Raw genomic sequence first — 23,976 nt, 5'->3', positions numbered from 1 at the left:
CTCTGCAACTAGAGTGAACAGGTTCTAGGTCCTGTCTTAGAAAGCATCTACCCTACCAAAGTTGCCCCGGAGAAAAACCTGAATCTCCACCAGCTCCTGTTTGTAGCATGCTCCAGCATCAGTGTGGAGAAGGCAAGTAAAAAGAAATTCCTCATCAGAATCAGTTCAGTATATTATTAGTATTACTAATGTCGGTGTTGCTGGATGTAAGTAAGAAATGACACAGAAAATATGAGTCTAAACCAATTTTAAACTTGCTTTTAGATAAAGTGTAATTTAATTGTAATTTCAATGCATAGTTTATTGCCATGATGTCATCTTGTTAAGGCCATTTATGCAATGCAGTTTACATGCAAGGATCATCCATCCTAGGTGATTTCTGGCATTTTTACAAAGGTGTATAATGAGCCAGAGCTTACACAGAGCACCCCACATCATCACATCATCTGCACATATGGGCTTGGCATAATATACTGAGGAAGAAGAGCATCCCAATAAATGGCCTCAGCATAGGATGAGGAAGACGAGGTTTCCAGTTTCAGCTCAGGTGTATTTGTCAAGGGGTTGCATTGACTGAACAGTACTGGAGATATCCTGAGGGTGGCGCTATGTCAATATGCGAGAGCAAGGTCACACGGTGTACCATAGCACTGTGCTGTGTGGCTCCACTCCGCTGCAGCTGCCGCCGTCTTCTCCACTCCACACTGTCGCACAGCCATGGCGGACAGTGCGAGCGAGAGCGACACTGACGGAGCTGGGAGTAGCTCGGCCACCCCGATGTCGTCCTCCGCTTCAAATTCGGGAAAACCGAGCATAGTCATTTCACAGTTTCGTCTGGAGGAGCTGACGAACCGGCTGGCTTCTTTGCAACAAGAGAATAAAGTTCTAAAAATTGAGCTAGAAACGTTCAAACTCAAGTGCAAAGCCCTACAGGAGGAGAATCGGGACCTTCGCAAAGCTAGCGTCACCATTGTGAGTAACGTTAGCTGAGTAGCTACGTGCTAGCTAGCCCCACACCAGTTTAGAGATAGTGTTTGCCAATAAGTTATCAAACACCTGTGCCGCATGTTTGGTGCAGAGTATTTAGTGTTAACTCCTTTAATTGCTCACATATATAATCCATTAATGTGTGAACACGCCTGACTGGTGTTTCGCCAGCTTAACTAACGTTAGCTAACAAGTTGGCTACTTTGCTAAGGTAGCCTGCGTGCTAACGTTAGCTCAGCGGTGGGGCAACGGTAGCCAGCGAGCTAGATTGCTTTGTTTTGTTTTTCGTTGCTAATGCTGGCTAACGCTAGCTTGAGAGCTAACGTCAAGTTAAACGGTGTTTCAGTTAGGTGGGCAGTGGCACCTCACGATGCGACTCACTGGGCTCATGGTGGCTGTGTGTTCAGACGTGAAGCCGCTGCTGCACAAATTGTCATCACTTCATGTCTAGCAAGGATACGGTTTGGGGGGTAAAAGTGTACGTTAGCAGTAGCAAGTAGCATTGGCATGGATCAATGCGTCATACGTCCTCGTGCTTGATTCATTAGCCTCAGCTACATGAAATTTATAATCGATCTCTTTAAGAGGTGGGAGGCATGTAGGCCAAACTTAGCGAGTTAGCTAAATGCCAGGCTTAAATGTTGGCCAGTCAGCCACACTGCACTCTGCACACCCTCCCTGAATCTGTGAGGCTTAGCTAGCTATTTGGTTTCTATTGTCCTTCTCATTGTGCTTGAACAAATGACAAATTCTCCCAGCTTGCAAAAGAGAAATTGGCCTTGGATGACAATGGAGAAAGAGGATGGAGAATTTGAGAGTGTATGCTAGCTGACAAGGGCAATTATATCATGATACAGTAGCTATGATATTGTCCTCATACCTTACTTTAGTGCGCCCCCCCTCAACTGTTTCACTTCTCCCAGAGTTGTCAGTCGCCCATTACTGCAATATCTCTTGAGTCATTAAGGGAAAATTCTGCTTCCTCTTTGGCCAGCAGACCTCACTGCAGCAGATGTTGGTTGGGTTTTGTGTGTGTTTGTACAATGTGTGCCTTACATGTAGAACCAACAAATTGGAAACATTTTAAATAGGAACGAGGTGAAAGTCCAGCGTTTTGTTTTGCAAGTACTGCCACTCTAGTTCAATAATGCTTGCCTCCGCTGTTTCCTGTGCTTTGTGTCTGTCTTGCAGCAAGCTAGAGCGGAGCAGGAGGAAGAGTTTATCAGCAACACCTTGTTCAAGAAGATCCAAGCCCTGCAGAAGGAAAAGGAGACTTTGGCAGTCAACTATGAGAAGGAGGAGGAATTTCTCACCAATGAACTGTCAAGGAAGCTCATGCAAGTGAGTGAAGGGTACAGGATGGGAAAGTACCTTTTTAATCCACTGGTTAAAATGGATTTTACTAGTTTATTGAGTTTTGGAGCATGGAGAATGAACTCAGGAGGCTTAAGCTTAGGTGGAATTTTCACACTGGTTGATGTTCCATCATACTGATACCAAAAAGCACTACACTAACAAGGTTTTTCTGTAGTCAGACCTTCACCCTGCGGCATTCTACTTATGTCAAGTATTTGGTTGCAGCATTGTCAAGCCTTCTCAGAATGAGCCCATTGGGTGTGTGTTTTTGGAAACAGTCAGTGCAGTGTCATCAGCTGTATTGGGACTTGCCTGAAGATGACTTGGCTGTGGCTGCTAGCTACTTTAAATTACTCTCAGGTTACTGTTATCCTGTATTTATTACAGTTCATTTTCCAAATCGTATTTTTCCCAACTGCGGAACTTATAGAACATGTACACCACCCCCCACACACACACACCGACACCACCACCAACACACACACTCACACTCACTCTTTACACATTTACAGACTTTGACTGGTTAGCTGCAGGCCTGACTAATGGTTTGTTGTATAAAGACACAGGAATCCAGATAGCATGTTCCTTTGCAGACCCTGCTTAAGGTCATGATCTGAATACAGATGGACTTGGTGTTTGGGCTTTTTCTTATCTTGCCTGCTCTCTTAACATGAAACAGACCTGCATCTGCTTCTGTCCATAGATTTGGTGATGACAGACGGCCCATTATGTGTGTGTGCATGTTTGTGTGAGTGTGCATGCGCACGCGTGTGTCATACACTCAAGTAATTCTGGAATGAGAAATGAGCAATTACGGTCATTAATTCTGCTGGTTGCTTGTGTGTGAGCACTCCTTTGCAGAACCACTTTTGTTAATAATCTTGTCTGACTGGCTTTTCCCCTGATTACTTTAGACAGCAGAGTTTCACTTCTAAATTGTTGACTGGACAAATGCTGCTTAAGTGCCTCAGGGAATTTAAATCGGTGCCCCCCATTTCAGCTCCCTGTATGTTTGACACTGACCAGTTACCAAGGCCTGATAATAACTTTGACGACTAGTTGCCAGACTGGCAGCCAGATATCAGCTTTTGTTTGCTGAAACTGGCAGTAGAGCTGCACCAAGTTGAGTAGTCGAATAATTGATTAGTTGCTAACGATTAAATTAATCTCCAGCTATTTTTATAATCAATAAATTGTTTTGAGTTATTTTTAAGAGGAAAATTTCCAAATTCTCTGATTACAGCCTCTCTGGTTTCTTTAGTCCTCTAACAGTAACCTAAATATCTTTGGATTGCGGACTGTTGGTTGGGATGAAAAAAGACATTTGAGAGCCAGATGTCTTTTTGGATGTTTTCAACTTGTTCCTCCAACAGTTTGTTATTGTATTTACCTGGCTTTTGTCCGGCTATAAAAAGCTTAAATGATATTTTCTTTGGAGGCAGTTGCATCCATAGAAGTGTTGTATCACTATACTTGATTCTGCAAAAAATATTTTATTCCTCCTGTGTGTTTTTGCAGAATTCATATATGATGAAGTTTGACCAGCAAATTCACAGAGCCAGCCCATAGAAATGCTGTGTATGCTATGGTGACCTCTAAGAAAATTCATCGTGATGTTGTGTGATGGATTATGTAAATTATTACTCATTACAGGACAGGGGGTTGCTTATTGTTTATAGGAAAAGGTTTGAGATAGGAGAACACTTAATAACCATTTCCATTATGCTACTAAGATGCTACAGCGCTGTGTTAGCAGAGGGTACAAATGAGCACAAAGAGGAAGGATTAGATGGTACATTTATGTGAGTAATGATTTGATAGATGTCAAATTTACCCCAGCAGCACTAGCATGCTAGTAGCTAATAACTGACTACGGAAAGTTCAGGTGTTTGAAATCAGTTATCTGTGCATTGAGTGTAGCTCTAGTAAACACAAACTTGCTTGTTCTGTACATCGGATACATACTATAATTGGTCCTCAAATCCACATTTGCCTTACACACCTGCATACACACCTGTCTAACAGCTGCTAATCTGGGATGTTTAGGTCGTGTTTTAGAGCGGAGGTTTATAAAACTCCTCAAGCTATTTTTGTCATAGATGTTTATACTGTTAAATGTGTAGGTTTTCAAGGTGCAACCTTTTCATGCTTACCCCTCTGTTACACATGCCCTCTGTTTCGGTGCTGTGATGCTGGTGACAAACAGTCTGTGCCTGAAGGACAGACAAAGTCAAGCAGGGTAAAATATCTTTGAAAGGTGTCTATGGATTGAAAATGAATGCATAGGTGTGCACGCACACACCTATACACAGACTTTGACACACTTGCCACTCAGTACACCAGTGCAGTGGAGAATTAGGCTGTCACACTATAGCTATAGTGGCAAGAGACTTGGTTAAGGTGGGGCACTACATCAAAATGACTCCTAAAAAGGCTTTTGTTTTCATTAGAGAAAAATAGCTTCACTGGGTGTGGTCATGGTTTATGAAGAGTTAATTGTGTCTCGCTACTACGAACCACTTGACCCTGTATGAATGCAGGGTTTGTAAATTAAAAGCATATTGTTGCTGTGTTAGAGTGAGATGTTTTAATTGTATTCTGCTGGTAACATACTGGAAATGCTTAATAACCTCCTCTGTCCAATCTTTTCCTATAAATGAACAATCTGCATCGCTTTTCCCATAATGAGTAATCATTTATGTAAGCCATCACACAATTGTCCCATTTTGAACCAGTGCTGAGCCGCACCCTAACTTTGTATTGGGAAGCTGCCAAAGGTGGTTTCTTTGGTTGCCTCCGGTGAACTCAAGTCAAATCATTATTTCACAATGTGCATTCCTCCGCGAATTTCAACCACAAATCACTCAGAATTATACTATTAGCACCTCCTTTTGATAAATTCATTCAGTATGTAGGCTAACCACCATGATCTGACACCAGTCTTTTCACCGCGGTCATCAGATTGTTTTAATGTGACTCACCAAGCGTCTCCTCCACTCTCTTTCCTTTCCCTTCTGTCTCATCTCTCCACTTTCACTCTCTCCCTGTTCCCCTCCTCTTTCCATCAACTATTTTCCCCTCTCTCTGTTGCTCCATCCCAGCTCCAACATGAGAAGGCCGAGCTGGAGCAGCACTTGGAGCAGGAGCAGGAGTTCCAGGTTAACAAGCTCATGAAGAAGATCAAGAAGATGGAAAACGACACCATCTCAAAGCAACTCACCCTGGAACAGGTATGCTCATTGCTGCCGAGCAAGAAGATAATTTTCAAAGTCCAGTACAGAATAACACATACCTGAACATGTGAGTCTAATTATTTATGGCAGCAGAGTGAGAGACACTCAAATTCTCCTCCTCAGTTTCTCCGAATGAATATTTACTGGAAAGAACATTTTGGTCTATGTCTGGGTTACATTCATGTGTGGTGAAACCATCTCATCATGTTCCCATGATCTAATGATGGGGTTTTATTCTAGATGTGCATTCATGCTTAAATCGTTGCGGCTCAGTTATAAACAGCTGTGTGCCAGGATGATACTTTCATAATGGCATCATACACCGTGCCCAGATGCAGCGATAACCATGAGGCTCAAACATAAACGTGGAAGTCATAGAAATAGAGGCTTGTTTAGCAAAACAGCATTTTCATCTCACAGGATACCTGCCAGTGACCAAGTATGATGTTAGTTGACAATACAGAAATCTATGGATGATCCTCTTCTGCTGTATTCTGTCATGCTTCTCATTCACAAGCAGGTCCACGGCTGTATTGTGATGAAAGTGATGCTTGTCTGTGCAGAGAACTTGTTTTTTTGCTGTGAGTTATATGCAATCCTGTAAATGTATTGTGACGTCAAGGTTTTTCTATCACTGAATGTCAGTCTCTCTTTTCTCTTTCTCCCTTTTATTCTCTAGTTGAGGCGCGAGAAAATTGACCTTGAGAACACATTAGAGCAGGAGCAGGAAGCTTTGGTCAACAGACTGTGGAAACGAATGGATAAACTGGAGGCTGAGAAAAGGTATATTCAGTTATATTTACCACATCAGTATCCAAAAATGGTGAAGCTCTTGCCTTTCCCTGATATTAACATTTTTATCTTTCTGAGTAAACCATTTGGTTTAGGATTGTTAAAATATCAGTTAAATGCCAAACTTTTTTGTTGCTAGTGCTTCTAGTAGTAGTAATATTAATACTACTAACAGCAGTGCTGTCAAACCACTTTTGTCGAGTGGGTAAGGGTCAAATCTGTCAACACAACAAAGCTGAGCAATGCAGTTGTAAAATGGTATTCCATGGACTGAAGGCTCATTCAGCGGACTGAAAAACATCACATTACCTCTGGAAATCCATCATATAAACCACCTTGAAGAGTAATAGTTGTTTTACATTTTAAGTATTACTTATAAGTTATGTAAGTTATCATGATCAATCCATGCTCAGCATTTGAGTGTTTGAACAGCAGGGATATGTTCATTGTACATTAATGTGGGGAAGAGGAGCTGTTAAGGCCTAAATGTTCATCCTATGATATGTGAAACTGAAGGACTTTGTGATTTTATTTGGACATGGAAGTATATGAGAAGCAGTGTTGTCTGTCTGATTCTCCATTTAACAGGCATTCTTTCATTTCCTCCCTGCACTATATTATACTGTGCAGGTGTTCTTAGAATTAGGCTTAGTATTGAATGAGTAATGCTTGTATTATCATTTAGTATCATGTCATCATTTTTGTGCGATTGTTCAAATAATTCGCCAACACACCATTAATATTAGGGCCGGGGCTATCAGTTATTTTAGTAAACGAGTATTCTACCAATTATCGCATTGGGTAATCCACTAAATACTTTTCTGTTTTATTGATGAGCAACAGTAAATATACAAAAGAAAAAAAATAACTTGGCCAGGTTTCTTAAAATGATATTTTTTATTTTAACAATACAGAAACATTATCTTTCCTAACAAAACCTGTTTAATGCATTAAGTGCCATGTTCCATTCATGTATTATTGGTTAGAATTAGTGTTAAGCAGCATAATTTTAGATTTCTGTGATCTGTGTATCTGTTCAAGTTTCTCGGCAAAAAATACATTTTGCAAGATTAATTGGAACACGTCATGATAACATACTAATTTAAGTTAATACTCATTTCTAGTTAATAGAACTTGAACACATCATAATGTAACTTGATGCAGCCTGTAACAATAACCAGGAGCTGACAGCAAGTCGGTTATGATCTTCATCCGTGTTCTGTCCTGACTTGTTGGCCGATTTGGATAAGATGCAGTTCTGTTGAGTTGGTGGTTGATTTGTGTGTCATCTGTGACAGTGCCTCCATTTACTCTCTTGAAATAGTGCAACATGTTTGGCTCACTTCATGGGGAAATGGTTGGTACCATGGGAACATTTCAGAATCATATTTTTCATGTGTCGTGTGCCTCAGTCAAAGAAGGGGACAGCCACCGATTACTACCAGTAACAGTAAGCGATAGGTCCCAAAGTTTACACGTTTTTCTGGTGTGTTTTAGACGAGCCTGCCTCTTCTCGCGTTTCACTTATGTTTTCTTTCCCTTCCTCCATCTTGCTACTATCATTTGCAATTTTTGCAGTCAAATCACCTGTTTGTGTCACAGTAATTATCATGTGTGCATTCCACAGCTCACTGAATGGAGTCCTATAGATTTAACAAAGCTTAAAGGCAGAGAATTGTATTAGAACATTTTTAGTAATCATCATTCGTCAAGAATTATTTGAGTTCCTCGAGGAATCATTTCAACCCAACTTCATTTGGTCAATTAATATACACCAAATAGCATCAAATAGCTTAATTAATTCGCACTGCTTAGCTTAGCTTTATCAGAAATTACTTTGGAAGGTCAGGTGGCTACACAGGCTGGGGCATAGGGACAGCTATTATTGAAGTAAACAGCACATAATAGCTTTCATTTTGTGCTGTCTGATTATAACCATCATCGGTGAAATATTTGTGTGACATTTTGGTTAGAATATGGGAAACAAAAACAGTCGTTTTTTTAGGTCTGTTGAAGTATATGCTGTATTTTTACAGAATCATGGCTAGAATTAATTTGGTTTTGTTTCATAATCATATTATCAATTAATTGTACAAAAATTATAGGATCAAAAGCTATGACTAGAGCCATAAACTCATGTAATTACACCAAAACTGTTTGCAGTAGGTTACTTTTTGATAATTCTCTGCATTTCCACAAGCATTCAAAGCCCATTGAAGCCAAGACATTTCTCCACCACTTAAAAAAATATTCCTTTTTGGGCTTAGTCTACAGATGGCTCCCCTTTGCTGTCAAATGCAATGGGCGGTCTGTTGCCAACTCCCTGATGTTGTGGTTTTGTAAAGGAGGCTGGTGACAATGTGACAGAAAGATGGAGAGGAAGAGAAGATAACAAGAATATTTTTTGTTTTTAAAATTCTGTGATACAGTGCAGCTTGTGGTAATGTAGACCTGTAAAAGGGGAAAATGAGCCACCAAATGTAACAAATCCGCTGTTAACATTGATAACGGTGGAAGCCATCCCAACTCCACTGTAAGCTTTCAGTTGCTGCAGCATAGAAATAATGCCTATTTTTGCAGCTCTATGACTGTATTTGTGTTCAACAGGGAATGGACTCTATTTGTAAGTCAACAAGAGATACAAGATGTAGCTGTTTCTTCACAACACCGAATAGGGAATCTGAAATTGGCTGTACTTAAAAACACTTGCATCATTGTGCCTGCTTTGCCCATTATTTTGGTAGATGAATCATAGTGACTTAATACTGTGTGTGTGTGTGTGTGTGTGTGTGTCTGTGTGGTTACTAGAATCCTGCAGGAGAAGTTGGACCAGCCGGTGTCAGCTCCTCCCTCCCCCAGAGATGTTTCCATGGAGATCGACTCGCCGGAGAACATGATGCGGCATATCCGCTTCCTGAAGAATGAAGTAGAGAGGTTGAAGAAGAGCTTGCGCACCACCGAGCTGCAGCGTAAGTGGCCAGACGTCCCATCACATGACACAGGGTTAAAATGGTTAAAGTGATCCCCAAATTAGCGATGTGGGGAAAAATCACCCTTCACCCAGAGACTGAGAACAGGATACTCTAAGACCTAAATACAGTCTGCACTCAAGTTAGCCCCATGTTGTGCAGTTGTAGCTCTGTTATTTTATACCTTGAGACACTTAAGGATTTGTGCAGGAGTGAAGTTACTCAATTTGCATGAACAATCCTGTGAGAATATTCATCTTGACTTTTTTTTCCGATTGTTTCCCAAAATTGTATTCCCAATTTAGGCGCTGGATTTTGCTTTATTTAATTTTATCTGAGCTGTTAGGTCACATTTGTCACTTTTTTGATGAACAGCCTTCATGTTGAGGATGGTTTTTGATTAGCTTGTCTTTGACAAAATCTATTAGTGATATACTGAAATCATGAAATGTTTTTGACATTTTGCACATTGTTGCTAATGACAGGGAATAGGCTAAATTAATTCTTATTGATATTTGTCGGTCATAGGCAGTCACAGCCAATTTGTCAAAATAGGCACCAGGTTTGTCTTTTGGACAAACACTTGTTTACATAACTTCAGAAAAATGTAGGGTTTAGTTTTATATGATTAGATCCAGCCATGGAAAACCTGAACACCAACATGTTCTTGTACACACCTCTTCTATTCCAAACTAGGCTCAGCCTGTTTGAGAAAGGTCAACAACAAGCTCCTCTTTTCCTAGCATCTCTGTGAGCATGTTGTTGATTAGTCCCATTTGCCCTATCCTGTTATCCAGTTATCCTGTTATAGTTTCTCACTGAAATATGGCATTGCTCAGTAAGATTTTTGTACCAACACAAAGAGCAGTGAGGCCTGTGGTGCTAGGACCTAATGCCAAAATTATGCTTGTATCATCCTTGTATCATCAACAAGGTTCAAAAATGTCTGTGGGAAGAGGGTGGGCATTACCGCAGATCAGGATGGTGGAGTTGAGGAAAATTATTGTGAATTTGTTGTTGTTCACACTAGATTGAACATAATTTGAAAAAAAGTTGATTACAAAAAATGTTTGCAGGTATACTTACAGAGATTTCATGTTTTGGGGGGGGTACTAACTGTAGATGGCCAAACATTCGACCTTTGACTATGGAACACCTCATAGTAGCTATTTTTGTATGTATGTCATCCATGCAGCCTGTATTGCTACAAATGGATGCATGGATGGAGGCCACTGATACGATTCATAGCCGTCATGCAGTGTTTCCTCTGTAGTCATTTAGCAGAGCAAGGAAATTACCACCACTGCAAGAGAAAAAGTCAAATAAAATCAAATCAAAATAAACATTATAATTGTTTATTACTATTATTTGAAACAACAAAAAAAAACATAGTCTGGTGTTTTGAAAGTGATGACAATGTCATCACAGAGTTGTCGCTCAGAAGCACCACAGCCACACAAAAATTATAGAGAAAACACTGCTTCATGCATGCACATCCAAACTTGTTCCTACTATATAGAAGATACATTGAATTGTGTTGGCTGAAAAACTTTTGTAGCCTATGTGTTGTCCTCAATGCCTCTTTCTGTTTTGCCTCATGTCACAAGTGTAGATTGTAGATCTCTGTTGACTCTACAGACCCTCAGTGCAGCTACAAACATAGCCTCAGCCTGCTCAAGAATGTGCTCTTGGACTCTCTCAAGTAGAGATCTTAGTTGACTTGCTATTTCAAGTGTAGTTCAGATAGATTAACAACATGAGTCATAATACATGCCTGAGAGCCTGTTACCTGACACCACTGACACCATTGTTCTACTATGTTTTTGCCACTAGAGGGAGCTATCACTCTTGTGTCTAACCCCACTTTGTCCCAGGCAGTCCAGCAGGCTGAGGCAAAGACCAGTCACTATTACCAGCATGATGAAACTATGGGCTTAGTTACATCAAAACCCACTGTGTTATTAGACACCACCCTTGACCCACTTTCACTGTGTGATACTTTGTCTCCTTTGAAACGCTGGATTGCATAAGAAATTTAAAAAGTCAGTCTCAGAAGTAGACCGCTACAAAGACTCAACAGGAAAATGGGGGAGTTACATAGCCATATTTGGAAAGGATCTATAATGCAATGTATTTGCACAATCATCGAATAGATATGGAGCAGAAGCTTTCATCTTTGTGTTTGGTTTTGGTTACTTTTTCAGGAATGTTTGCCATATTCTGTATTATTATTGGTATAACTCATGTTAAACCAGATTTGCTGGAATTTGAACTTGATGTTGATGTTGAGTGATTCCACTTGTCCTGTGATTTGTGTCCCCTTCCAGACACAGAGAAACGTGCCCAGTACATAGAGGAGGAGCGGCACATGAGGGAGGAGAACATCCGGCTTCAGAGGAAGCTTCAGAGAGAGATGGAGCGCAGGGAGGCCTTGTGCAGACAACTGTCAGAGAGTGAATCCAGTCTGGAGATGGATGATGAGAGGTAGAGGAGGGAGCATACATAGATAAATTAAGGGATTTATCCTCTCCATCCTGTCCCTTTAAGTGAGCGCTATTGTGAAGCTCTGTTGTTCAACTTTGTGTTATCCCTTTTACCACTGGCAGCCACTGTTGGGAGAATGTAGCAATCCCAAGCAGTACCCCAGTGATAGGAGACCCAATCAGTTATGCTTGGTTTCATTGTCCTCAATTCAGTTAGATGGTGCACTTGGTCCTGCAGTTCAGTTGCATCATCACTGTCAAATCTTTTTTTATAGAAATGATAACTATTTTAAAATGAATGAAAGTACAGCTGGTTTTATTTAAAAAAAAAAAAAAAAAAAAAAAAAACGGCAACAGACAGAATACCTTTATATAGAACTTAAGCTATATCTAGCACTTTTTAAATGCCAACTGAAGTACCTTGTGGGGTTATCAAAAACTTTAAATACATACACCACACTGCTTCTCCCAAAAGTGTAATTCTAGCTGATTTTGGACTTGAAACATTTACTTTAATAGTTCTAAAGCTCTTTGAAGTATATAATATTTGCTTGAATTTGAAAAAAATAGTCATGTCATCAAAGGCCATCTTATTCCTTCAGGTACTTCAATGAGATGTCTGCACAGAGTTTGAGAGCAAGGACTGTGTCCAGCCCTATCCCCTACACCCCCTCCCCCAGCTCCAGCCGACCCATATCACCTGGTAGGTGCATTCAGAAAAATTATCATTGTCCAGGTTATGTAACTGATTGTCTTCCAAGTGCAGTATATCACGTCAGCAGTCTGATGACAATGGCTGTTAAAACTATAAAGAGCACCTTTGATATTAATTTTATGAGCTACTACAAAAGGACAAGATTTATGCCTTTGATACAAAGCTAATAATTAATGATCAATTGTGATATCATGCCTAAAAACTGCTGTATGTTGTTTTCTAAAACAACTTCTTGATAAAACTAGAAATTATCCCTTAATATGGATTATAGTAGTGCGGTAAAGAGGTTTGTTCTCAGATTGTAATGCCGCTTATTTATTTCTCTTTACTGTTACTTTTGTAAGCACAATGAGCTAAGTACTCCAATGTTTGTTCAATGTACATTTGGAATTTATCGATGCTAGCAAGATCAGATTTATAATTAAAGTAGTTTCTGTGATGAAGAAAAGGGAAAATGTCCCACATAATGCATCAGTTGACTGGAGTCGTTTTTAACAGCACATGATCATGAATGAAATCAGGGAAGGGATATGGAGATTGATCTGGTCCGTCCGGACAGTAAAAATAGAATAAAGCTGTGCTTTCCAAATAGAGCACAGATTATAGGGTGTTTTGTGAATATAGCAGAAAATCGATGCATCACTCCTGTCAATACTTTATGAATGAAGATTGATCCCAAAGGCTCGCCAACCTGGCCATGTTGCACGGATGACCTGGACGGCCACCTCTGACATTAACAGGGTGAAACATAGAGGCGAGTTGAGGCATAAATATCTCACTGTAACTGCCCGTCAGAACCAGTTGTTCACCTTTTCACCACTATCACATCACAGCACAAGAGGAAATCCACATACAGTTCAATATCCAACTCAAACGTATCCTCTCTCTGAGAAAAGAAACACCTGCGATTTAGTCAGTTCACCACTCCTTTCGGCTCCTGCCACTTACAATTCTTTATTGATTAATTTATTGATTTTTGTATTGGTTTTAAATTGAATAAACACAGATACAACCTTCAACATAAACAACAGAAGAACGTACATAACAGAAAAAAACCACCCCAAATCATCAACTGACACTGCAATATGTAAAAATGAAAGTATAAACAAATAAAATTTAAAAAGATTTTAAAATAATAATAATAATAATAAATGATCAGCAAACAAATAAATAGCACATGAACATGGAGCAATCAGCCATCACTCAGTCAGCAGAGTGGACCACTATAGTAAAATACTCTATGAAGCCAAATATGAAAATTAAATAAAAATGATCTGGAGTATGGTTTAGCAGGTAAAAAGAAGTCTCTGTCTCTGAACATCTGAATGTGATCACATGACCAAAACAGATGGGTAGACATAACTTTGTGTGTTTTTCATATATTATATTACAGAGGATTGAGGCAAACAGGTATAAAATAGGTCCTTTGGAAAAAATTGTATATAAATTGAAGTACATTGCATAACGATCCCATCGCAAATGTTGGTCCAGTCTGCAGGATAAATGTTGCCCCAGATCACGCTCCTACAGCCGCTTCAGGGAATCATAAGCTGAAGATGCAGAATACAGTTGTAGAGCAGATATGCCCCTCACCAAAGACATTTTTGGCCTCTGTGTGATAGACAGTAAAGTTTTTTTAATCTGAATCTGAATCTGAATGTGAACACAATGGTTTGTAATGATGTCCTGTGTCTCTAGTTAAGGCCTTAACATAAAGACATGCACTGTAATTCATCTCCATTTCAGAGTCTGCCATAGCAGATCCTGGAAGATCAGCGTTATAGACTAAGAACAAATGGATCACCCATGGCAGATAAGCTTTTATAGTCTTGTCACTTATCTCCCTCAGAGAATGACAAGCATGACAACCAGAAATACATAGGATGATTTCATAAATGTAACTTGACGTTCAGCCTTCACTTCCACAGATCAAAGTGCAAAACATGGCAGAAATGGAAAAAGGGAAGTTGAAAACTATCAGTTTATTACCACTTGAAACAGCTGGGTCCAAAAGCCTCACTCCACTATCAAGAACTGTTTGAATTTATCATTTACCAGTAACAAATGCATATTTTGTGTGATACTTATCATTCAAGAATGCATTATTTAAAAGTGATAAACATATTTATACTCTCATACTATAAAACCAAAATAAATAATACAATTAAAAGGTTTGGAGATTTTTTTTCTTTTTGAAAGAAATTGATACTTCTATTCACCACAGTAGCATTAATTTAAATTGATGACATTGTTACAAATCACCACTACTGTTTGAAGTAATTGTTATTTAATTGAATCTTTACACATGATTGCAAAGCCCCATTTTTAGCAGCCATTTCTCCAGTGTACTAACAACACACCTCAATAATCATGCTAACATGCTAATTGGGCTCTAGAGAAAAGATATCATATTAAGTGCAAATGAAAACAGCACAGAAGCTATTATTCAAACCCTGACAGGTGAATTCACAATTTTGTAATTAAGATTATTTTGAAGATCCAAGGTTGAAATGGGGGCTAGGCACATAGAAATAGCTTTCATAAAGAGTGGACCAATATTTTCACTGAAAAATTGTTTTATAACATCTAATTTGGATATCTAGAGCAGTGGGCATATGCATGCAAGGTTTTGCGGGTGGCTGAGCCTGAGGGCTTGTTAGGATGGAGTGGTGAAAGGATTGGAGGCAAGTTTGATGCCAGTGGTCATCATTTCTTCCATTTTACCTGTGAACCCCAAATAAAGAGAGGAATGTGACTGGGACAGAGGGGAGGGCAACCTATGCCCCTTTTCCACCAAAAAGAACCTGGTGCTATTTCGGTGCTGGTGCTAGAGCCAGTGCTAAACTGGTTCCAACAAAGAACCGGTTTGCTTTTCCATCGGCCAAGAGCCAAGCAGAGCCGAGTCAGACCCACGTCATGATGTCAGCGTAAAACGTGATCACGTGGGTGCGGGTGTGTGAGACGCTTGCTCGGAATCACTATAACCAACATGGACGACAAATGGACAACCCATCGTAGCGATGCAAATACTGCTTGTGTCTTTACAAGCCTACATTGCGATCCAGAGGCGAAAAACGCAATTATTGCCAGCTATCCGTTGCATTCGTGGTCGGAACGAACGACGACTACGTTTAGTTATATGTTTATAGTGTTCGTTGCTCCCGTTTGGGTCTGTAACCCCGCCCACCAATGACGTGGTGGGTCGCGTCATCGGTACTTTTTCTGGCCACTGTTTAGCCCCTGCCCGAAGTTGGTGCTTGCCTGGAACCGATTTGGAACCAGTTTGGCTGGTGCTTGGGCGGTGGAAAAAAAGAACCGGTGCTAAGTCAGGCACTGGCTCCGAACCAGCCCTGGAACCTCTTTGGTGGAAAAGGGGTACTAGAGGAATGTTGAGAGTGGTACTGAGCTTTCATCTGTGAGTGGTTGGCCAAAGGCTGACATAGAAGCTGTAGGGTGTCAGAGTCGTCAACCTGTGAGATTTGGACTGTGGTGTGTCATCAGGGCAGGGTGCAGGCTGGTGATAAAGGGAGAAGGGAAATTTTTCTGTTGTTAGGTTTGTTTATTAGACTTATTTGGTTGGACAAAAAAGGTGTCTAGTCTAGAATTGCAAGCTATAGAAAGCCATCTCTTGGTAAAGGTGGCTGTTGAATGAGCTTGTGTCTTCAATACAAAACTTTTTAGGCTATAACCCACATGGCTATCATTGTGCTTTGTGCCAAGCATTTACCAGCATGTTGTAAAGTTAGCCAGCTCAAATGGCATCTTTGGTACTCAGTTTTACCATTTTCCAGGAGAGTGACTGAATCATTCAAAGCTAGTGCTTCATTCTGAGCCTGCTGATACATGCCAGGTTGTGCTGACTCACTGATGGGACACACTGGAGGTGAAGTTCTGTTCCTCTGAAGCCGATATCCTGGTTTCAGGCAGTCATCTTCTCTTGCAGTCTGTGGTAATTTCAAGATTCTGCAGTGGTACGACACAGGCTAGCGGGTCATGCCAACATGTTACTGAAGTGAAATAAAATGTTCAAAGCTAGGCTAGGACAACTTGTGCTTTCCGAAATCATAATCCTGTATCTGCCCTGACTGACACACTGTTTAACTTTCTCATCCTGTCTGCCTCACTGCTCTCTTAGGTCTGTCGTATGGCAGCCACACAGTTGGCTTCACCCCTCCAGCCACACTGTCCAGAGCCGCCATCTCCCACTACAATGCCCCCGCCCTGCATGTCCACGGAAGCTCCTCCCACGCTGTAGCGGTGAGTGAATCCACCTATATCTCATCAACGATGATTGTGGCAAGTTGCAAATGGTTTCAAGGTTGTACAAATGAATTTATATTTATTTAATTTCTTTTAGGCAGTGTACCATTCAGTCATTCCTAATTGAGATTCTAGTTTCACTATTTTCTCCCTTTTTCTGCATTTATGTTGTCTGGACAACATCTTAACCAAAGGAGCAAACCTGTTATGGTTTTTTGCCAGTTTGCCAGATGAGTACGAAAAAGTTGGAAATTAGTCTTAAAACGGCATTTACAAGATATCTTCTCTTGTTCCAAGTGACCAGAGTGGAATATAGTCAGAGAAACATGGAAGAGCAAGATCTCAGATTCATATAATAACATCTTTTATGATAGTTATATTGTTTGTCCTGTAGACTCATTTGTCAGTCAGACATTAAACAACTTTTGGAGGCTATTTGTAACACTGCAGTATGTCTATTGGCATATTGTACTGTTGTGTCCCACAAAGTTGTTTTTTTTTTTTTTTTAAATAATAAAAACAGTGAATATAGACCTAAAATTTTAATTATATTGCAAGTCATATTGCAGTCACAATTTCTGTCAGAAAGTTTTCCCATATCATTTAGCCCTATGTGTCCTGCATTACTTACAGCACATCCTTGTAAATGATATATTATCATTAATTAATATGGTAGAGCTCAATATGTTTTTCTTACAACACACTGTGCTCCATTCAGGTTGAATAATCGAATCGGACTTCCAGACAGAGACACAGTGGTGTGATCCTCTTTCAGTTAAGCTATCAGCTAATGGTCCTTCCAAGTAGCTGCAGGAGCAGCACAGCTCACACCTTCCTGTTGATTCACCAGTTTGTTACTCACATCACGAGCTAATTGTGACTGGCTGTAGCCCTTATATCTAACATTTCCAGACTGCTAAAACTTTCATAGTTTTCTATTGCAGCTGTCTTTTTGATGAAAATATGCACAACCAGTCATGAGGCCTTACCAGTAGGGCTGTGTACTGAACTCTGCTTTTAAGGGTACCAACCGAAATACATTGATACTACAGGGTACCTATTCACGTTAGATCAATCAGTGCCAAATTTTGGTAACTTTCGAGCAGGCTGTGTTGTGAATTCAAATAAATATATAAGGATCCTTATGAGCCTTTCAAAAAAAATCTCTCCTTTACCACATGTTGCAAGTGCACATCTGGGTGAGAGAGTATAGGGACAAACACGGAGACAAAATTTCAGCTAATGTATTACATAGCCAGCGGTGGTGGAATTCCAGGTCCCAATACTGGTTCAGATGTGAATGGTACCCAAACCTACTTAATAAATCAGTCAGTATAATCTTGTGTGTTGAGCTGAGCACGACAGACCCAGATAGTACCTACCCGTTTTGAACAGTTAACTAGGCCAAAAATAGCAAAAAAAAAAAAAGAAGAAGAAGAAAATTTGAAAAGCTCTTTGCTGGCTAAATCTGAAGCATATTTTTTTGTTTTTCTGCTTTGGTTACATTGGCTTTCTTTCCCCACCTGAAGTTAGGCAAGACGCTCAGGATTTCAGACGAACTGGAACACCTTGCCTATAAACTTCTATGAGACACCCTGCCCTAGTAATGTGACATTATTACTTGAGATCAGGTTGCCCTATCATAAATCTATTGAGTAACTGAATAATCTTAATCAAGTGACGTGTGTTCCATTACTTATCTTTGTTTTATATTAGTAGGTTTATGGTCCATGAATGCCTTGGTGTCTAACTTAATTCCATAACCACCTGTCGGTAGTAGTTTCTGTTTTAGTTTTTCTAGGCCAGCTACACCAGCTTCATCATCAGCATCAGATTTTTGATATGAAATGTATCCAAACATGTTGATGATAACAAGAAAAAGAGAGGAGCCCATGACAGCCAGGCAGGATCTTGTTGTTATAAGGGGTGAATTTTTGAGCGTTCAAGGCTCAGCATTGAAATTGTTAGTTAACGGCATTAGGCAACATGCTGTTGAGGTCAGCTGTTTCTTAACTCATGTCAGTGCGTTCCTTATTGACAGTTTTATTAGATTGTAACAGTGATTGGTTATCTTGATGAAAATTAAGACCTTGACGTCCAAGGTGTTAATTCTTAAGTATGCTGTCTCATCTCTTTGTGTGAGGACAAGCTATGGAACCATTGTTTCATTTAGGTTTTTTCTCCTTTGGTTTTGGTAACCTATAAAAAGTAGATGCAGTTTCTTGTTGCCTTTGTTTGTACAGGCAATTACACAGCAGCTCTTTCCCTTTATGTTTTCTGTGAACGTGACACAATGAATACGTTTACATGCACACCATATTCCGGTTCGGCTCAATATTCCGGTTAAGGTAACTGCGCCGCGGCAACTGGAATATTCCGTTTACATGTTACTTGGCATGCCCCCGTGTTTCGGCGTATTCCACTCTCTGACGTAATGCGACACTCAGCCGCGGGGGGCAGCAGTACGCGTACAGGCGTCTGGTCTGCCGGAAAAACAGACGAAGAAGTCTTCTTCCTCGTCTTCTTCTTCTTTTTCTTCTTCTTCTGTCGCTATTTCTATGTTTTCCCCCATCGATATACTCCGTGATATTTAAGTCTTTCATTAGCTGAAGGTGGACTGCAGTCTCCTGGCTCTTGCTGCTGTTCGCCCTGCCTTTTTCCCCGCTTGCAGGTAACCATAGCAACAAAAACGCCACAGAATTCCTTGTGAGTCGAGCATGCGCAGTCGTGACTGAATATTCCGGTTCGGGGAGTTTTCCGACTAAGGTGGTTACATGCCCCAATATTCCGGTTGGAACAGGCATATGCCAGGGGGCTTATAATCGGGTTCGGTGCGTGTTTACATGACACGTGCGCAACCGGAATATTGCGAATATTCCGGTTAATACAGGAATAAGGTCTGCATGTAAACATGCTCATTGTTTTATCTGCCTCCTTGCGGAGGTCTGTGCTCTACCAAATACATTTTCTAGTGTTTGTTTAGTAACTGCTGCCTAGGAGATCCCAGCAATCTCCAAGAGTAAATACAAGGTGGCTTGAACACATTATAAAACCATATTACATATGTGGAATGTTTACTGTTGTAGAAATCAGATGTACTCTGTGAGGAAAAAACTTCATTTGGCATTTGGATATTTCTCTTCATACCTTATTTTCACATAATTGTATGTTGTGAGGAGTTTACACTTTGGGGAATGGGCTGTGGGTCTGTTAGATATATTGGCTTTGATTTAGCAGGACACGGTGGTAAACAGCAGGCAGAGGCAGTCCTTTTTGACTTTAATCACCTTTCCCATCTCATTCCTCCTGACATAATGAAATCTCTCTCACAGGCCCCATGCACATTAGAGCTAAAAACAGTCATCGCACCTCATTTAGTCCAGTCAAGTTCACACAGTACGGCTGTTAACCAGGGCAACAACTAGCAGTACAGAGTCCTGCTCAAAACAGTTATTGACAACCAAAGTTGACTAGACAGATGTGAATGATGGTGGCTATGTGTGTATGGACAGGAACATGACTTGATAACTGATTGATGACAGTGATACATCTGAAAATACACCAGAATAAATGATGTCTACCTCCAAAACATTATTTTGTGTGTTAAAACTATTCTCCCTCTCTTACATAATCATGCTGATCAAAACTTACCACTACATTTTTTTTTTAAATAATTCCCACTATGTGCCTCCCACTTAAGTACATCCCCATGTTTGCACTTTTCTCGGTCTGTCCATCACCTCTTTCTGTCTCTGTAAGTGGAGCTGCCTCCCCCCAACAGTCACTCCTCAGGCCACCCAGTAGTTACACCAGCCCACAGCTCAGTTTGGGAGATCACAAGCTCCAGCAGATTAACCTTTCTCTGAACCTCCATTTCTTTTTTCAATTCTTCTGATTGAAATGACAGTCTTCTTAAACTGGGGGGAAATGAGTGACATGTACTCCCCCAACGCTCCCCCCACCCCCCACCCCTTTTCTTCCTCTAGTTTGTCACCATGGAAACACTGTGCTGCATAAAAAAATGCCTGTTCAAATTATGTCTCTCGCACTCATTTCAATCAAAGCTACTCTCATAGATGTTGCAACTGTCTGAGGACAAACAGATAATGAAACCAGCAAATTGGTTATACATTCTGAAAATTTGGACTTCGTCATCCCAAAATATTTCCAAGTATTGCTTCCATCATTGTGTCCATTAACAGTTTGCTGAAATCTGTCTTTTTCCTTTCCCCGTTTTAAAGCATCGCTGTTCTTTTCCTCAAAATAATTTCCTGAGATGCACTGGTTTCCAGTAAATACAAGCCTATTTCCAAAGTACCATTACTGTCAAAGGTCTCAGAGAAAGTTTGCCTGTCCTGCTTATTTTTCTTTATGTATGTTTCAACTAAGCCATGTCATCAGAAATTAAATATGTGCTCTTGGTTCTTTCACAGTCCAACAACCTTCTGAAAAGTGTAAAATGAGCAGAATTTATTGTCATTTTTTTTGTTGTTAATTCCTTAAAGACTCATTTTTACTAAGGCCTTACAGGGTGATGCAAGTTTTACCTGCTTTTTTTTTTTTTTTTTTTTTTTTTAACTTAATTTATTAGATCTCTTCTTGTTAATGGCTCTTCTTCCTCTGAATTTGATGCAGTTCAAGCTTTTTGCCCTGAAGCACAAAACTACCATAATATATCTGCAGGGTTGTGACAGGGTTGTTGATCAATGACTTAACAAACACTACGCTTTCAAAATTCACTTTCTGGCCAGTACTCTTTTGGAGCAGCAACTCACAGATCAGCCATTAATTAAACTACTTAATGCCCTTTAAGTCCCTTCATAATTAAGCTGATTTGACTTTGTCAATAACGACAACTTAAGAACAAGCTGCAGCCAGGCCATGTAAACATTGTTGTGATTAGATGGATCCCAGAGCTCGATGCTATTTGGCCTTAATGTTGTTGAGAGCTTCAGGTTAATGGCCGCATGCACAGTCATCGGGACAGGCTCTGCTCTCTTCACCAAGATTACACAACAGATGAGATTTGTATGCAACAAGCTGGCTCATTATGATCAAGCAAGATGCACAAAAAAAGACTTTTTAATCTGATCTATCTCTCTGTCCTCTCTGTCCCTCTCTCTCTCCTTACCAAACAGAGGCCCTCCCCAAGAAGAAGCACCAGCCCTGACAAATTCAAACGTCCGACACCCCCGCCCTCCCCCAACACGCACTCAGGGGCCCAGCAGCCTCAGCCTCCGCTCCCCCCACCAGCCCAGCCCATGGTCCAGTCCATGTCCTCCCCGGCAGCTATGTCGCAGCATGCAGCAGCAGCAGCGCAGCAGCCTCCCTCCCAGCCTTAACGCCACACGTGGTCTCTTGTGTTTGCGTGTGAGTGCGCCCACTGTATGCCACGACGCTACCGCAACAGCAGCTTCCATCATTACCAGCCCTGGAAGTAAAGTCTCTTATCTCTACCAACTTCACAAAAGAAACAGCTTCAACAGTTTTTTGGGGGGAAAAGAAACGGAGTCGGCGGAGCACCCTCAAAGAAGCTTTGCCACCCGCCAAACCCACGTGTGGCATTACTTAACTACTCTTAAAAGGAATGGACGGACTTAAAAATAATTGCTTCTGGGATTTGTAGGCCGATTATCTGTTCACCTTCTGTCTTGTACATGTATGTTTTTTTTGTTTGTTTTTTTATCTTTTGATTTTCGCTTGAGACTTTTGCCGATTGGAATTGTTGTTGTGGCGCATATGAGATAGCATATATAGCACATATGTCTCATGGTGGTGTTTTTTTGATTGGTTGGCTGTTTGAATTGATTGATCGATGGATGGATGTATGGTAAGAGAAATAGGTGGATTGATGGATGGATGTGGCCGGTTCTTTCCATGCCTATAATACCACACTCGATTGCAGTAATGTGCTCCACTCCAGCTCACCCCACTCCCTTTGTCTATAAAGCAGTGTAAACAATTGCCCCCCCAAGTTGAACACAGCTTTGATTAAGTCAACAAGAGATACCATAGAAAACCGCTCAACTTAAATAGGAGTAACTCCATTATAGGGCATTGATCAAACAGAGCTAGCGCCAATATGTTATTTTGATTCCTGAAAGCATTCAGAGGCCACGCTGCTCTTAAATAAAAATGAAAAAAGAAAAAAAAGGAGGATGGGCACTGGTACATAAGACACAGATAAATGTCGCCTTTTGAGGTGTTTAAAATGTAGTCTGAGGTGTTACAACTTAGTCATGTACTCATGTCTCTTCTCTGCTCTTCTCTATCTCTGGTGTATTTCTGAAAGCTTCTATCATCCCTATGGATATTCCTCATCGGAAAAAGGAAAAAAAAAAAAAACTTAATGCTCTTTACACTAAATATACATACTGCTAAAACATTCTAAATGAATGGTACTGTTGAACTAAATTTCTATGTATGATTAAAGCTCTTGAGAAGATGACCAATCTCTGTGTTGTGAAATGACAGTTTTATGGCTGAGATTTGCTGCTCAGTTTTCTGTGTGATGAGAGAACTGTTCCGTTGGAGTCATGAACATATTTTGATAAAGGGATGTAACCTCTCTAAACATTAGTGCTATTGCTCCATTTGTTTTCAACAATCAGTTCATTCGATATGAGCATTTTGTTTTTTCCTCATTAGACTGACTTTGATGCACACATTGGATTGAATAGATCTTTAGCAAGTAAGCACTTGTAATCAGATAAGACCGTTTTTATTAGCCCCATTTGAGCACTTTGTTAAACTTTTCTATGTAATGTAATTCCTGAGCCCTTGCAAATTGCTGTGCCTTGAATAGATGGAAATAAATTAATAGTGTCAGAGCTCATTCCCGCTATCTGGAGGCATAACTAGGCACAAAAAGTTAGTATTTTGTCTTTCACAAAAAAAAAAAAAGCAAAGTCATGCTTCATTTTGGGATGCCACGTAGCTGAAAAGAGTTTTACCAATCACACGAGAGAACATGTATGTTTTCTTCAATGTTAAGCTTATGTGCTTGGCTTTGATTTTAAACCTCACCCCAGATGATAACATGAGAAAGTATTAATATATTTCTATATATATTATATATTGTAATATATATTAATTAATATGGTCCTTGATTTATGGTAATACCGCATTGAGATAACAGACCGGGGAAAAATGTGTTATTAATGCGTTAAGGTAGAGCTTAT

At 40.3% G+C, this 23,976-nt stretch overlaps 1 protein-coding gene across 1 annotated transcript; it reads left to right on the top strand.

Moving 5' to 3' along the window:
- The first annotated feature begins 634 nt into the window (after positions 1-634).
- On the top strand, positions 635-23,243 carry LOC115372426 (coiled-coil domain-containing protein 6). The gene is made up of 9 exons (XM_030070317.1): positions 635-972; positions 2,179-2,328; positions 5,445-5,573; positions 6,256-6,359; positions 9,177-9,337; positions 11,665-11,821; positions 12,423-12,523; positions 16,671-16,792; positions 21,934-23,243. Exons 1-9 carry the CDS (start codon positions 718-720, stop codon positions 22,135-22,137), a joined length of 1,383 nt encoding a protein of 460 aa, XP_029926177.1. The 5' UTR covers positions 635-717; the 3' UTR covers positions 22,138-23,243.
- The last annotated feature ends 733 nt before the right edge of the window (positions 23,244-23,976 follow it).

The sequence above is a fragment of the Myripristis murdjan genome, chromosome 15 (assembly GCF_902150065.1).
Source record: "Myripristis murdjan chromosome 15, fMyrMur1.1, whole genome shotgun sequence".
In the NCBI taxonomy this organism is placed as follows: domain Eukaryota; kingdom Metazoa; phylum Chordata; class Actinopteri; order Holocentriformes; family Holocentridae; genus Myripristis; species Myripristis murdjan.
Note: the sequence above shows the minus strand (reverse complement) of the source record. Positions and strands in the feature narration are given on the sequence as shown.

Coding starts and splice junctions, on each gene's coding strand:
- LOC115372426 (XM_030070317.1), top strand. CDS start 718: ATGGCGGACAGTGCGAGCGAGAGCGACACTGACGGAGCTGGGAGTAGC. Junction 5,574..6,255: donor AGCAACTCACCCTGGAACAG/GTATGCTCATTG, acceptor TTTATTCTCTAG/TTGAGGCGCGAGAAAATTGA. Junction 16,793..21,933: donor GCTCCTCCCACGCTGTAGCG/GTGAGTGAATCC, acceptor CTTACCAAACAG/AGGCCCTCCCCAAGAAGAAG.